Here is a 14787-nt window from a genome sequence, read left to right as displayed (position 1 = left end):
TGCCCTTGTTTAGTTGTAGCACCTTTAAGTTAATGTGGAAACTTGTAGGAAGCCATAAGAGTGTAACCACCAACCCCCAACAAAAAAAGGTTTTTAAATGGAGGAGTTCCCTAATCCACTTGTTAGATTGACAGTACACATATCATATTCAGAATTTGGTTTAGCATAGCCATAAAATCTATCGTACCGAAGGAAGAATATGTCGCTCTGCTTTGCATCTTGCCATTCATGGATCATATGCCTTCTTCTACCCCCCCCCCCCCCCACCCCCACTGTTGTGTAAATGTATTAGCTGTACTTACACCGTAGCTTGTAATACTATTCTATGCGCTTTGTATTAACTCTTCACAACTGTTTAAGCTGCTGGAAACTCTAATTGTCTTCATACATGTATGAATTTTTGCAAATATGATATCTGAAAATGAATTTTCTATTTCAGATCTTATAATTTATTTCTTTGCCTTGTTCCTTTACTGACATTGCATGACATCAATCAGCACTGTTTTCTTCGTATGTAATTATTACCATAATTTAGCACACCATACTTACTCTTGTCATTGTTCACATTTTTTAACCATTTCCACTCAATGTGCAGTGAGAAGGAGGCGCTATACCAGGCAAGCCGCATGGCCATCATTACTCTACTGAGATCATGGCCAGGTGAGTACTCAACTGGGGCGAACGATTCAGTCCGTTGGTGGGAGGTACTTTATGTCAAGTAGGGTGAATGAATGTGAACGCTTTGTAGCTTTCATGTGTAATGACCTTTGCAGGATTTGGTTCTGTCATTGCTGAAGGAAAAAAAAAATGTGTTTGTGTGCACCGGAGACACGTACAGTACATTGTGACTGAAAATACTGTATGGGCCAAATCCTCTTAACAACTGACATTGTTGAAGTCTGGACGTATGTAGGACGCCTACTTAGACAGCAAATCCCTTCCGATGTTAAGGACCGGATGACATCATGTCTGTTTTTGACAGCAAGATGAGTATTGTGCACTGATGCTACTGCTATCAGCTAGCAAGACCCTTCCCCTTTCCCCTCACTTATCCACCCCTTCCACTCCCCTACCCCTTCTCCTCTCTACCCCCTCCCCCCTCCCTGTCTGTATGATCTAAAACCCCAGTATTAATGGTGGTCTTCTCACGTGTCCACTGCAAGTCAAGTACAGTGTTGTTTGTAGCCTCTTGTAGATGAGTGGACAAGTGCCAGGCAGACAGACGGAGATATAGAGAAAGAGAGAGGGAGAGAGAATTATATAGCTATCTGATGATATTCATTCACAAGGGTAGTAGTTGCTTGCTTGATTGCAAAAAAATCAGGAATTATTGTCATTGCACGATTATTTCTTTGTTGTTGTCAGACAAGGTTTTAAGAGTCATATTAATAACCAATATTTTTATAGCGCCTTTTCTATACAAACTCAAAGTGCTTCAACACAATAAAAAAAAGAGCAATATTTGCTAAACAAAACAAAAGAGAAAGTACAAAACAAAACAAATAAACAATGACTCTAAACTTTAATATTAGTGTCTTTACAATCCGTCTTTGCAATCCGTTTTTCAATCCCAATGCATCAAGCGGCACCGCAGGCTCAGAAGTGAAAATCTTATTTCAAGAGGAGACTACTTTGGATTTATTTAGACCTAGATTGGCCCAAAAGGAAAGCTCCATGAAATATTAAGTGTAGCAGATACACAGTATATGAGCACAGAATTTAAAGGATTCATCCAAATCAGAAAATATACCATGTGCACGTGTATGTGCAAAGTGTTCCAACATTGTAATTTTGAAAAGAGAGAAGAAGACGTGTTGGAATGTTGTACCTGTCAGCTCATAGGACTGACAGGAGATTATAAATCTGGTCAAAGTCTGAATGGCATGGCACCCTGTAATGTCGGTTTAGAACCGGGAGGGGCATAACTAAACAGATACCACTACTTCTGTCATGTCTTTTTTTCTGGGGGAGGGGGGTGGATGGGAGTCAGATGGCAGTCTTTCAGATTATTTTGCATGAGCAGAAGAGAAGAGCGCAGATTTGCATTATGTTTCATGGTACTTTTATTTTTATTTGTTTATCTTATCCCGAGAAGTCTGTAATAGGCTGCAGTTCCTTTTATACCGATTAAGCCCTTTTCGCATGAATCGGAATCCTTGAGCTCACGCATGAAGAATCATGACTAATGACTAGATCAGTTCAGCTCCCAAGAGCAAGAGTACATCAGGCTTATATATAAGTCACGTTCACACATACCCAGAATTTAGTGATTTTTGAAAAGTGATTTTTTGCAACGCAGTGCGAAAACCATTTACTTCTTATGCTTGGACACACACAAAACAAAGGTTAACTCATCTGTTAAATGGGTCCAACATGATTTTTTTTTCTTTTCAGAAACTCTCACGGTAATTTGCTTGCATTGCATGTGTAAAGGGTATGCAAAGAAACCATCATTTTTTTTTTTTTTTTTTATCCCATAATGCAAGTTGCCACACTTGGTCTGCACCCTCAGGTTCTCAGGGTGATACTCCTGTTTTTTATTGTTTAGGTGTGCATATTCTGCCAAACGATTTGTTGTTGTTGTTGTTGTTTTTTGCTGGGTGTGAACGGTGACAAAGTTTTTTTGGTTTTTTTGCCTTGCAATACAAAACTTGATAATTCCTGTGTGCAAATGCAGTTAAAGAGACAAGAAAAGAGGAAGAAGACAGGAGCAACAGAAAAAAAAAACCTTTCTAGACCACGGTAGTCACTTCTCAGATCCCCTTTGCTGACACCCTGCATTCGAAGGGTGCTTACCCCTTGCGTTCGAAGAGTGCTTACCCCTGCGGCTTCCAAGGTCCCCAGGGACAAGGCCTCCTTGAGATCTTATTATCTATTAAGAGAAGCAGTCATCGCCGCTCTCGTGCATGAAGCTGTATCTGAATTTTCCCCGAGGTATATCATGCGCAGAAGATGCTTGGTGTCCGAATAGCTTTTCGAGAACAGCATCTCCAAATAATCTTTCGTCGTGTTGTTTTCCTGACAGAAAGGGGAGAATTTTGCATGTACTTTTCAGTCACATTCATTTTCATTGCCTGGAGATATTTTACTCTCTCTCTCCCTTCTCTCCACCCCCCCCCCCCCCCCAGTTTCCTTTCTTCTGTAATGTTGTTGTCATACCTGTGATTCAAGCTTGGTCACTCATGTTTTGTGGTGTGGAGCTGACATGAGCGCACCGCAGTGTAGGATATCTTTAGATGGTACTCATTTGAAGGCTGATTATACGTTGTATGTCCAATACATTCTGGCCAGATGATCGATTTTCTTCTCTCTCTCTCCCTTATGACATCGACTTCTAAGCTCAATGCTACAATCTCCCAACATTCTATAGCTACCAGGACATACAGGGAGAAGAAATGATTACCCACCTTTATATGATTCCTTCTCTCTCTCTCTGTCTTTCTCTCCTTTTCTCTCTTCAATTCTCTTCCTTCCCTGTACTATAGTGTATATCAAATTTAGGTTGTATCAATGGTTGTGTCCGCTCTCGTACGCATACGAGTACCATGATAAAAATGAAATGTTAAAAGGTGTGCTGCTTTGCATAGATATCAAAATGTATTCAAAACGGAATTACACACCCTGTATCGTAGCACTACACTGTATGAATGTAACGTACTACTGAATGTTTTTGTATATATTTCTGCCCAAGCTTCAAAAGTCATGCCAAGATTGGAGTGTAAGACAAAATGCTGTCAAAAGGTCACAGATACGCATCGTTTTGTCTCCGGCCGGCCGCATGACTCGGCGTCATAGACAAAGATAAAGCCGCGAGCCAGCGCTCTGTCATCCACCTTATTTTGTCTGAGGGCCGCTCACGGCGAGCGTCACGATCATTGAATCACGGTCATTAAAGGTGGAATAGTGGCTTGGCCGTTGTCCAACAGTCAATAATTAAGTTGAGTGAAGTATGTCATGCACACTCCTTTTATCGGAGCTGCTTTGTTTCAATACCTTCAACTCTGTAGCAAGGATATAAAAGCAGCATTATCCCTCTCTTGGGAGAAAAAAAAAAAAACGAATGACAGTCAGTTGATTTGGAATGTATTACTTTCACATAAAACTCATAAGGTGCTAGATACTCTTTGCTTTGATGGTACAGCTTCTCCTACCTCCCCCCCCCCAAAAAAAAAAAAATAAAAAAAAATGAGGGCTTTATTGCCATAGGTACTTTTGTCATTCATGTGAGCATGTGCACACTTGTATTTCAGGTCTTTCTTAAACATGCAATTTTTTAATGGTTTGTTTGAGTTTTTATTTATTTTTTTGTTGTACTTGGGTGAAAACCAGAGTATTATAAGCTTTATGGACTTTGTACTTGACTTTTGGTGCACTTTTATGATTCTCTGGCGACACTAGATTTGTGTCGAGGGCTGATGTTCGAGTTTGTAATATCACTTACTTGAAGTGGATCCTTTGGGACTGGCCAAATGGTGATAGGGGTCGGGGGGAGGACGGCGGATTGATGATGTAGAGTCTGTCGCACTTCTGGTCTCATGATTTGATGACGTAAGGCTGTGTGCGCATGCCATTTCGAGATAGCAGAACGCAGGGCAGTGGAGAAGGAAGGGGGCGGGGGCGGGGGGAGGGGGAGACACGGCGAAGTGACTCGTGTAGTTGGTCTGTTACCATGGCCGCTCTTGACCGATGGCCATGTGGTGGTAAGATAGAAGGAATGCGACGCATTTTAGAGTTTCGTGCGTAGCAAGATCATGTGACGGGGATCTTCACCAGTCACAGGCTGTGACATGGTGAAAAGTGGTGGGCTGAATGAATAAATGAATGACTGAATGAATGAATGAGTGAACAAACATGAATGATTGAATGAACTCTCAAACTCCCAATATTTGCCACAAAAAAATATCAAAAGCTGAAATACTAATAAGTCCTGTTGGTATTACCACATATCAACATGAAACATGAAAGGTTGGATGTAGGAATGTACGTAATACATCCATTCATGGATATATGGAACAATATAAGAGTCCTCATTTTTATTTACCTTTGATATTCCTTTTAATTTGGTATGAAACTTTTAATTCTTTAAAAGGGTTTTAAAAAAAAGTGCTACACGATGGTAAAAGCAAGGAGAAAGTAAAATCATGGTTTTACTTTGTACATATAAATCATCCTTTTTATTTGTGTCGTCAAACTAGTCACCATGGAATAGTGGAACAGTGCATTCTTGTTTTTCTATTGTAGATGATGTGTGATGCAGTTCATCGGAAGGGAAAGAATAACTTAGAGTTACGTTTAGTAGGCCAATTTTTGGTATCACACTAGTCACTCCCTGTGCAGTGGCAGGGAAGTCCTGTGACTGGCCTTGGTGCTGTGAAGTCGTGCAGAGCCGTCGCGTGCGTGTCCACTTTAAAGATTTGATTGTATCAGGAAATGGGGCTTCTTCTCCCCCCCCCCCCTTGTGTGTGTCTGTGTCTGTGTGTGTGTCTGTGTCTGTGTCTCTTGGTCTCAGGTGTGTCCCTTTAATTTGTTTGTTTGTTTGGGTGGCGTGACTCAGTGGCAGTGGACCGCTTCGCCATCGCGCTGCCCGGAGCCATAGCCGGAGCCACGGGCAAGCCAGGGCTTCCTGACCTGGGGGGTGGAAGTGATTAATTTGGGCAAAACTGTGCATAGGATAATGTGTGTGTGTGTGTGGAGGGATGGGGGGGGGGGGAGGGAGATGGGGGGCAGAAAGAGAGAGAGAGAAAGGGGATGGGAAGGGGATGACAACATCCTGAAGATTCAGCTTCCTTGTGCTTCTCCTAAATGAGCAAATTTTGAAAAACTTCTTTCTGATTTTGTTCAGATTTATAAATTTAGCTGTAAGTTCCATCTAATCCTCTTCAAACTGATATGCAGTAAGCAGTGTGTGAAGTGCAAATGTGCCTATTTGATGACAAAATGATAGTTTTGAGAACAATATTCCTCCAGGACGTGATGTATTAGTGAGACAAGTCATAGCTACATTGTACATTGTGTAGGGAAGGGATAGAGAGTTAAAACATTAAAATTCTGTCAGAAAAGTTTTTTGTGCGTGTATGTGTGTGTATGTATGTGTGTGTGTGTGTGTGTGTGTGTGTGTATGTGTGTGACTTTAACAGTTTTAATATGTAGCAGTTGTACAGTGGTATTAAACGGGTAGTGATATGCATCTGTGGGTAGTGAAGGGGAAGGGGTCATAAAAAAATTGGGGTACGCATACTGTATTATAGTTTGTCGGGGGGGGGGGGGGGGGGGGACTCTAATTGAAAAATGTTTATGTGTGGGCATCTGATGGTGAGTCAGGAGACATCAGCCACCCAGGAACTGTTGCTGTTTGTTTCTACACCTTTTTAATTCATCCGCAAAAAACTCACAAGGATGGTCGGCACAGCAACGAGAAAGATGTCCGTGATGTTCATCAATTTTTCCTTTGTAGACCGGTATAGTCCAGCTCCAGGTCATACAATATCTAGTCTTTTGATGATGGGAATTAACCCATTTACTGACGTGTTCATATTTTATGCATCCCCATTCGATGCAGGCTGATCCAGATAACCAGAAATCTTCCCCAAATCTTGCACATCATAGCATTAACGAAATTGATATTTTAAAGGCAGAACGTAGTTTCCATACGCCTGCAGACACTGAACATTTTTGCTCTAAAATGGACACATGCGCACATTAAAGAAGTATGTGAAATAAGCTGCAATGTTGTGATCTTAGCTGAGTAACGACTGAAATGCATAGAAGTTATTCTTTTCTTTTCTAATCTTTCACCCTTGTAGAATGTTTGGTAAAATTTAGTGTTGACAGTAAGATGAGGAAAGGACGATCTGCAGTATTAGATTACTCCAAGATTTGTATGGGTTACTGCCCAAATTGCTTGGCATTTGTGTGACTTTCCATATGACACTGTGCTGGGGCATATGTTTTTTTCAAATTCTGATCATCAGTGTTTGAAACCATTTGTGCCAGGCTAGTTTACAGTGTATCTCTAGATTAATCATCCCCCCCCCCCACACTGAAAAGTGTTGTTTAAATACCAGTTGCTATACCTGTCCAACCCCATACTTTTTTCAAACCTCTAAGATTACCAATTGCCCTATTTCATACTTATTTAATTTATTATGTGCCAAGTATCTATATAAAGCTCACACTTGTCCATTGATGACACATGACCAGTATCCTTTATTTCCAGTGTGTGTTACTCAGTATAATTACCTTCGTCATATATGACCTTAAATAGCCTTATGCGTGCAAGTGAGGAAAACAAATCAAATTATAAACTTCCCACAAACAAGTAGCTTATTTGTGTGTGTATGTGCGTGTGTGTGTGTGTGTGTGCGTGTGTGTGTGTGATGTGTATGTAAACAGAGAATAATATAAAGGAGTATACGATATAACCTTGATTAGCTTGATGTGTTGTATTCCACTCGAAGGCTAAAGTTGGTTTAGGGATCCCATTGTATGACAATTCCATCATGCAATATTACACATGTGAAAGGGTGCCACTGTTTATGTTGCAGAGAGAAAGGATGTTGTTGCTTGTATAGGTGGAATCTGTGGTTGGATATGCCGCTATCATCATCATAAAAGATCACTGGTACTGGTGAGAAAATGTGCTAATGAGCACGTAGTCGTATGATGAAAGGAGATTGCATTTGGTAAAGGTAGAAGCTACAGAATTGTATAGTACAATGTGAGTGTAGGAGGTCAGTGCCATTATCGTTATACAATATTACATGAGTGAATGTACATTGTACAATGCCAGGCTTTTTATGATACAATGTATCCCACACAATGAAGGGACATTATTACTCCGTGAATGTACACGTAGAAAGGGATTTTTGAATGTAAGAAAGGGATTTTTGCATTTCATTCACTTTTATGTGATCTGAAAGTGGGATGGGGGCTTAGAAGACGTTTTCAAAAAAAAAATAGTTTTCCTGTGGAAAAAAAATGGTGTTAGGTCAGTGGATTCATGAACATGACATTTTCGAGAGAAATATCATTGTTCCGTCGTCATGGTGATGAAACTGAGAAGAATCCACAACATCGGCGAAAATGTCTGGAGCAATTTCAAAAAGTATGAGTCTGCTCTTGTAGCCAAATGGGGATTAGAGAATCTGAAGTGTGTGATGCAGTCTGTTGTAAAATTTGACAACATTCTTCAAATAACCAAATGCAATTATTCGTATTAAACACACTACACTACACCACGCCACACAATCCAATGTTTTATAAAGGCGCATCTTCTGGTTGTGGCAGAAGCTCTGATGTCACAGTCCCTATCATATGGGTGCATCTCACCTGCTGATCCTTCTACTATACACAGCACCACATCCACTGGAAAGCATAGCAAAGGTAGACAGCAGCCTTAAAACAAAACAAAACAAAACAACATCAATTAACAGTAGAAAAATAAAAGTGATAAACATTGCCTCGCAGACATTATTGGAGTTTGTAAAGTACTGCACGTGTCAAACCAGCTTTGCTGCAGTCACATGCAACTGCTCAACTTACGATTCTGAGAAGTAGTTAAAAACAAAATGGATAGAGCAAAATAATATGTAAGGTGATAGACCAAGGCCATATCAATAAAAAGCTGTTAAACTGCAACAGGCACCACAAATGGTTCCTGGGTGATGCTGTAATAGAGAGACGGCAGCACAATACTCTTGTTACACAACCTGGATTTTTATTGAAGTTCATTCCTGCGTCAACGATATTCATTTCATTTCTTTATTTCACGCCATATAATATATTTCCTGTTGTGCAAGTTTATGTAAGTTGTAAATCCATGCACATGTTATTTTTTCGCCTGTATTTTTCCTTCGTTTTTTTTTTTTTTTACTGTGAATCCTGTCAATATTTTTATGGGGTACTATTACCACTCAAACAAGAAATCGTGATATCGAATATAAAGACATGAAATTATAAGAGCGGATCAGAGACGTTTTGGTGAAATATGACCGTGGTTGATGTTATATCACTTCTGTCTCTCAAGGTACATTGTAAGCCTTTCTGTCATGCTATTATGTAAGTACCTGAAAGAGTGAACTCTTGATTATACAAAATTGGGTCACTTGAATGAAAAAACAAAAAACCCAATATTCATTTTGTGAATGAAATGATTGCTAACTTCATATCTTTCTCAGAAGTGGAAGTCTGGGTCATGCCAAAGTGCCCACACTCGAAGGAAGATTTACCCCAAATATGGTTTCTCTGATTTCAATGAATGGAGAAATATTGATAGAGGATTTTAGTACAATTTGAGGATAATATGACAGTCCAATTAAAATGATTAATTTTGGTTAAATCCACATACTGTTAACACTGAGTAAGAAGGCTTGAGGAATTTGTTGCATGTCTGCCACAGTAATGGGAAAATATTTGATACAATACAGTTAAGGAGAATATTTTTTTTTTCTGTCATAGTGGAAGAGCACTGGACATAACTCCTCCTCCTTCAGAAGGCAGGGAAATAATACTACCTTTAATGTATAATGTCAGTAGCAAGTTGAGGAATGTGCTCTTTGGAAACTAAGAAATCTTGTGAAATACCAACGAACTTCACTTTTCCTGAAAGAGGACTCTTTTGTCAAGAGAGCTCAAAATATGTCAAGACCATGGTCAATACAGATAGAGTGAATTCAGACTTTTTTCTGCAGCAGCAGCAACAACAATAACAACAACAGCAACAACAACAATATCCAGCTTACCAGTATCTAATATTCCGTCAGCGTGCACGTACCAAATGCATTTCAGTGCTTGGAATCCAGTCTGCATGCATTAGGTTTTCCCGTGTCAAGCAGTCGTGAGGCAGAGTTTCTATTGTCAGGAACAATTCTGTGGTATAGAGATGCATAGAATTTGAATATTACAGTTAGTAGACCCGTCTATTGAAGCTCTTTATGCTGCTCCATTCTTTGCTAACTGCCCACCATGAGTTAAAGTCTCAAAAAGTATGTATCATATTCCGCAAAATTTAATATACTACCTCAAAAGTGCTATGCTCCATGATTTCACTGACATTGCCTTCAAATTGTCACTGCTGTCAAGTCAAGAAATGGTATATTTGACCCAAATGCTTTAAGCAATATGCTGAATATTCAATGAAAAATTTGCAAAGTGAAACAAATTTTGTCTCTTTTTTTCATCATGCCTTACCCCCATCTGTTTCTGAGCTCCTAAAAAAAGGTTGAGATTCCAGACTATGTAGACATTAGCTGAAATTTGTGTTTTATTTCTTTTTAAAGAAATTGTGCAGGTAGCTTGTGATGAGGAGTTTTGTATTAGTATTCTCAAAGTGTGATTGCTTCAAGAAGTTTCTCATTGCACAGCATTGTGTATTTTTGTCTGTCCTGTGTAGGATCAGACTTGTGCAACAGGACTGTAAATGAAAAATAGGCTGCTTGTGTTTTACAATTTGATTGGTATGATAGTAACATCACTAGGCGTTTTCACATCAGCCCATTAAAAATCCAAGCTCGAGAAATTTTTTGCGATTGCGAGTTAGCTCGCTATTTCATTTCTTATTCACATCAGCCCGAAGAGAATCGGCCCGAATTTTTGTCGAGCTAATTCGACAGCTGAGTATGTGCAAACAGCATCAGTAATGTGTGTGCCCTCTCAAAAATTCCTCATGATTTGTGTGCAGTTTGCCTCGATCGATCGGGTCAAACACGCTAGGCATGATGGGATGCATCACGCTAATTTCTGGAGTCGTTTTCACATTATCAAACAGCGCGCTACTATCCCGCTATTTCAGAAATTTCCCGGGTTGGACTCGAGAAATTTTCTCGATCAGAGCGATACAGATAGCGCGCTAATTTGTGTTCATATTATCAAATAGCGCGCTATTTCGCTATCGGGAAAGTCAGAAAATAGCACGCTATTTCGAAACATTGGGCTGATGTGAAAACGCCTACTGTCATGCCAACCATCAAACATTATCGATTCTTTTCTCATTATCATCATATCAAGCAAGTTGAAACAAACTGTGGTTGTTTAACAGAGAGAGAGACGTTTTGATATCACAGCTGTTGGATTTTATTTTGTCCCAAAGTCATCACATGAGGAAAAGACAGTTGAGCGTATGATTCTAAATCCAGAGACTCCAACCCCAAGCACCTTCTGATCTGGAGATTCTCCCACCTGAAACCCCTAGCAAATGGGAGATTCTAAGGGTCTAAGGGCCGGGGTCTAGGGTTCTAGATGCTCTCTCGTGCTATCTAAGGCTTATTTTTCAACATACGATGGCAATAAGTAAGAAATCCTTTCCAACGGGAGACACAGAGCCAGGGCGGGAGAAATTAAATCTCAAGCGGGAGAACAGGAGATTTTGCAAAAATGGGCTTTCGGCGGGAGATCTCCCATCGAAAGCGGGAGAGTTGGAGTCTCTGTAAATCTCTTCAGATCAAGATGACAAACTGGAGTATAATACAAGTGGTCTAGTCCAGAGTGGGTCTGGGAAACCTTGGTTGAAACCTTACCTTCATGTATCATTGCTAAATGTTTTCAAGTGCATATGTCTGAAAGAATAGTTTACGAGAATATGAAACTATACCGCAGTTAGTGGGAGGTATTCAATCTATTCCACTTGCGTCATGGATTAAATCATTATAATGCCTGTAAGTTTTATATTGAAGCAACACCGTACAATATCTTTGAGGCAGTGCTGACCTTGATTTGCAGTACACTGGACAGTCCAATTGACTGCTAATGGTCTGTCCTTGGCATATTACCAGCCTTTCCTTAATTAAAGGCAGCCCATTTGGTATGCCCCCCCCCCCCTCCCCTCCTACCAAAGTGACATTCTCTACAAACTCTGGTCTCAAGTCAAGCCTATTTCTGTAAATTATATCCACTTAAGGTTGCAGACACACAGATATACCCATCATCTCTACATATTGAGCATATCATATGAACATCATTCGTCTCTTTGTAAGCTGATGCTTTTGTTTGACTTTGTACAGTGTATTGGTTGATAGAGTAATTTCCCGTAGTCTTGTAGCAAGGCAAGGATGGGGGGGGGGGGGGGTGAAGCCCATGCTCTCTGCTGGGCCAGTGCCAGTGAAACTGAGCCAACTAGTGAAGTGAGCCAGGAGCCAAGCGAGGGGGTTCCCCCTCCTCCACCTTGACTGAGCGATGTCATCAAGCCAATGGCATGCCAGCCAGGAGTGGTAACTACATGCTCACATGTGATATTCAGATAAATGTAACATTTTTCCCCCATTATATTTGGTATATAAAACAGATATTGACTGCTTTTATTAGGGAGCAATGTTGATCTTATTCCCCCTTGGGATCTCAACTCTATGCTGCAACTCTTGGAGTGCACTGCTTTCGGTTATAGCATCTAGTTAAGATCCCTGGGGAGATTAATGATATCAACAATGCCCGAAATATCTGTATATTATATAATCTCCCTCCCTCTACTTTTGTTTTGATTTCTGCTTTTCGTATTACATTTTGTATGTCTTCTTATGGCATCATGAGGGACATCAGGGGCCCATTCCAATTACCCACAGTTACCATGGCGATAATAATAATGCTCCGAAGGTATATCGGTTGATCGCTGATGCATGAATTATTGCAGTCATCAGAAAATGCCCCAGATCTTGTCACCCTAACTGTAGATCAAGCATCCCCCCCCCCCTCCCCATTTCTTTGTGTTTAGAACAGCATGTGCAATGTATTCCAAAGCCACATTCTCAGATCATTCTGTATTTAATCAAAACACATTGATTAGAAAAGTCAATAGGTCATTAGAATAAGGCTATGTCATTTATTTATTTTTTCTGTCATTTTGCTTTACTTTTAATCGTACAGTAGATCAATGTTTTATGGATTTGATATACATTTGATATAGCAATTTGATATCTTTTTTATGGATTTGTTATCCACTACATGTGATATTTGTAATTAAATCATTTTGTATAGTGCAGCAAAAAAAAGTATAAAGGAGCTCTAGCAGTGTAGTAGAATAAGTACATAATGTAGATGTAATTTCTGTGTTCAACAAACGATTTTATCGTCATTATCATCATTATCTTATTCCAGTATTGCAAGCAATTTACAGTGTTTGTATTATCAAAGGTGTAGCTGTGGAAGTAGAAAATAGAGCAATGCCATGAAGTGCATGAGATCGTACTGATGCCGTGTCAAAGCTTGCAGATACCTTCAAGTTGAAGATGATATACACTGTACACTCAAACCTGCTTTTAGTGGTTACCTATCTTTAAAGACCACCTGTTTATACAGACCCCTAACAAATTTCCAGTCATTCCACTGAAAAGAAAAGACAAGAATAATGACTAAGCGTTTGAATCATGTCAACTAGAATTGTGGAAGATAGCTGTGGTCGACTTGACCAGGGTATTCTGCACAGCAGTGAAACGTGCCTGCATTTTGGTGGGGTGACGTCATATATGTAGCTAGCCCCTGAAATCCGCACCCCGGTCAGACCTTAAAATTGCGCTTTACACGAAACGCCGGGCAGTGACAGTATTTATAGCTCATCCCGGCGTTAGTCAGTGGTGACTCCCGAAACCTCAACTCTGAGTCGGCAAAGAGGGAGGCTGTTCGGGAACGTTGAGGTGATATGGTACACTCTGAAGCGTCTCCCTCCCCGTTGCCGCGAAATCTGACTCGCTTCCTTGGTTGTTACTTTCTTCTATAATAATGGAAATGACTGTGACTGTTGTAATGACCCAAACGGGAAAAATCAGAAAACACACACAAGAGGGCTTGGATCAATGCATTGTGACAAGATCAAACTAAGTGACATCCATTATGAAGATGTTTGTAGCAAACATGTAGTATTTCATGGTGTTGAAATTTAGTGGATTTCATGCTCTACTGAAGCACAGTTGTAGCACAGTAACTCAGTGATATCTTTGGGAGATGTCAAGTCATGCACAAAGTATCTTTCAGTTGCAAGTTTTATACCAGTGAACCTCACAATATTTGGCTCGGTGCAAAAAAAAAAAAAAAAATTATCTCACAAAAGTTTCAACTTTTATTCTGATATACTGAATGAAGGTTAGCCCATATTCTGTCCGGGTGTTTCATAAAGCTGCTCGTAAAGTTACGAACAACTTACGAGCGACTGGTGATCAGTTCTTGTGCTGAATTCTGAAAATTCTGATAAGTACAATAGTGTATGGCACATCAGAACTGATCACCAGTCGCTCGTAAGCTGTTCGTAACTTTACGAACAGCTTTATGAAACAGGGCCGTGTGTTCTTGTTGGATGAAACCTTTGCTATATCAATGTGAGCAAAGTCGTCTCCTGCTTTGTGAAATATTGTATAGACCATCCTAAATAGTTGAGTGTAGCAGCTGCAGGCAATCAGATCTGAAAAGAGTTTCATATTCAAATCATGAAGGATATATGACATGGTTTCAGTGATACAATGTATTTTGTACATTTTGAGTTTCTCTGTGTGAGTGCGTCACACAAAATGATAAAGTCTGTTTCATGGAGAGGGAACATGCATAGTACATGGAATGGTCAGGATTCAAGATGATGAGTACATGTCGTGTACATGACGCAGGCCCAAAGATAAGGCGCTCCTGCATTTCAACTAATGTGTCTGACTAACGGCATTGTGGGAATGATGACTAGTATGGGAGGGAATTACAGAATAATCTGTCATAAGGGTTTGGTCTGCTTTTGAGGAAGGTCGTAAGTTCATCAAGGGTTTTTTATTTTAAAATCTTCCCCTCCCCGAAAAAAGCATTTCAAACCCTGAGGTTAGAACA

General features: G+C 40.0%; 1 protein-coding gene across 1 annotated transcript in view; it reads left to right on the top strand.

Annotated features, from left to right (window-relative positions):
• Positions 1-14787, top strand: part of LOC139723713 (rapamycin-insensitive companion of mTOR-like) — a 126033-nt gene that overhangs the window by 65901 nt on the left and 45345 nt on the right. The window contains exon 9 of the mRNA XM_071634934.1: positions 596-660. Within this exon, the coding sequence (XP_071491035.1) occupies positions 596-660 (65 nt within the window). The remainder of the gene's footprint in view (positions 1-595; positions 661-14787) is intronic.

Source organism: Diadema antillarum, unplaced genomic scaffold (assembly GCF_040938485.1).
Source record: "Diadema antillarum isolate AM-2024a unplaced genomic scaffold, OU_Dant_1.0 scf00000197, whole genome shotgun sequence".
Taxonomy (NCBI): Eukaryota; Metazoa; Echinodermata; class Echinoidea; order Diadematoida; family Diadematidae; genus Diadema; species Diadema antillarum.
The sequence above is the reverse complement of the archived record's forward strand: the minus strand, read 5'-3'. Positions and strand labels throughout refer to the sequence as shown.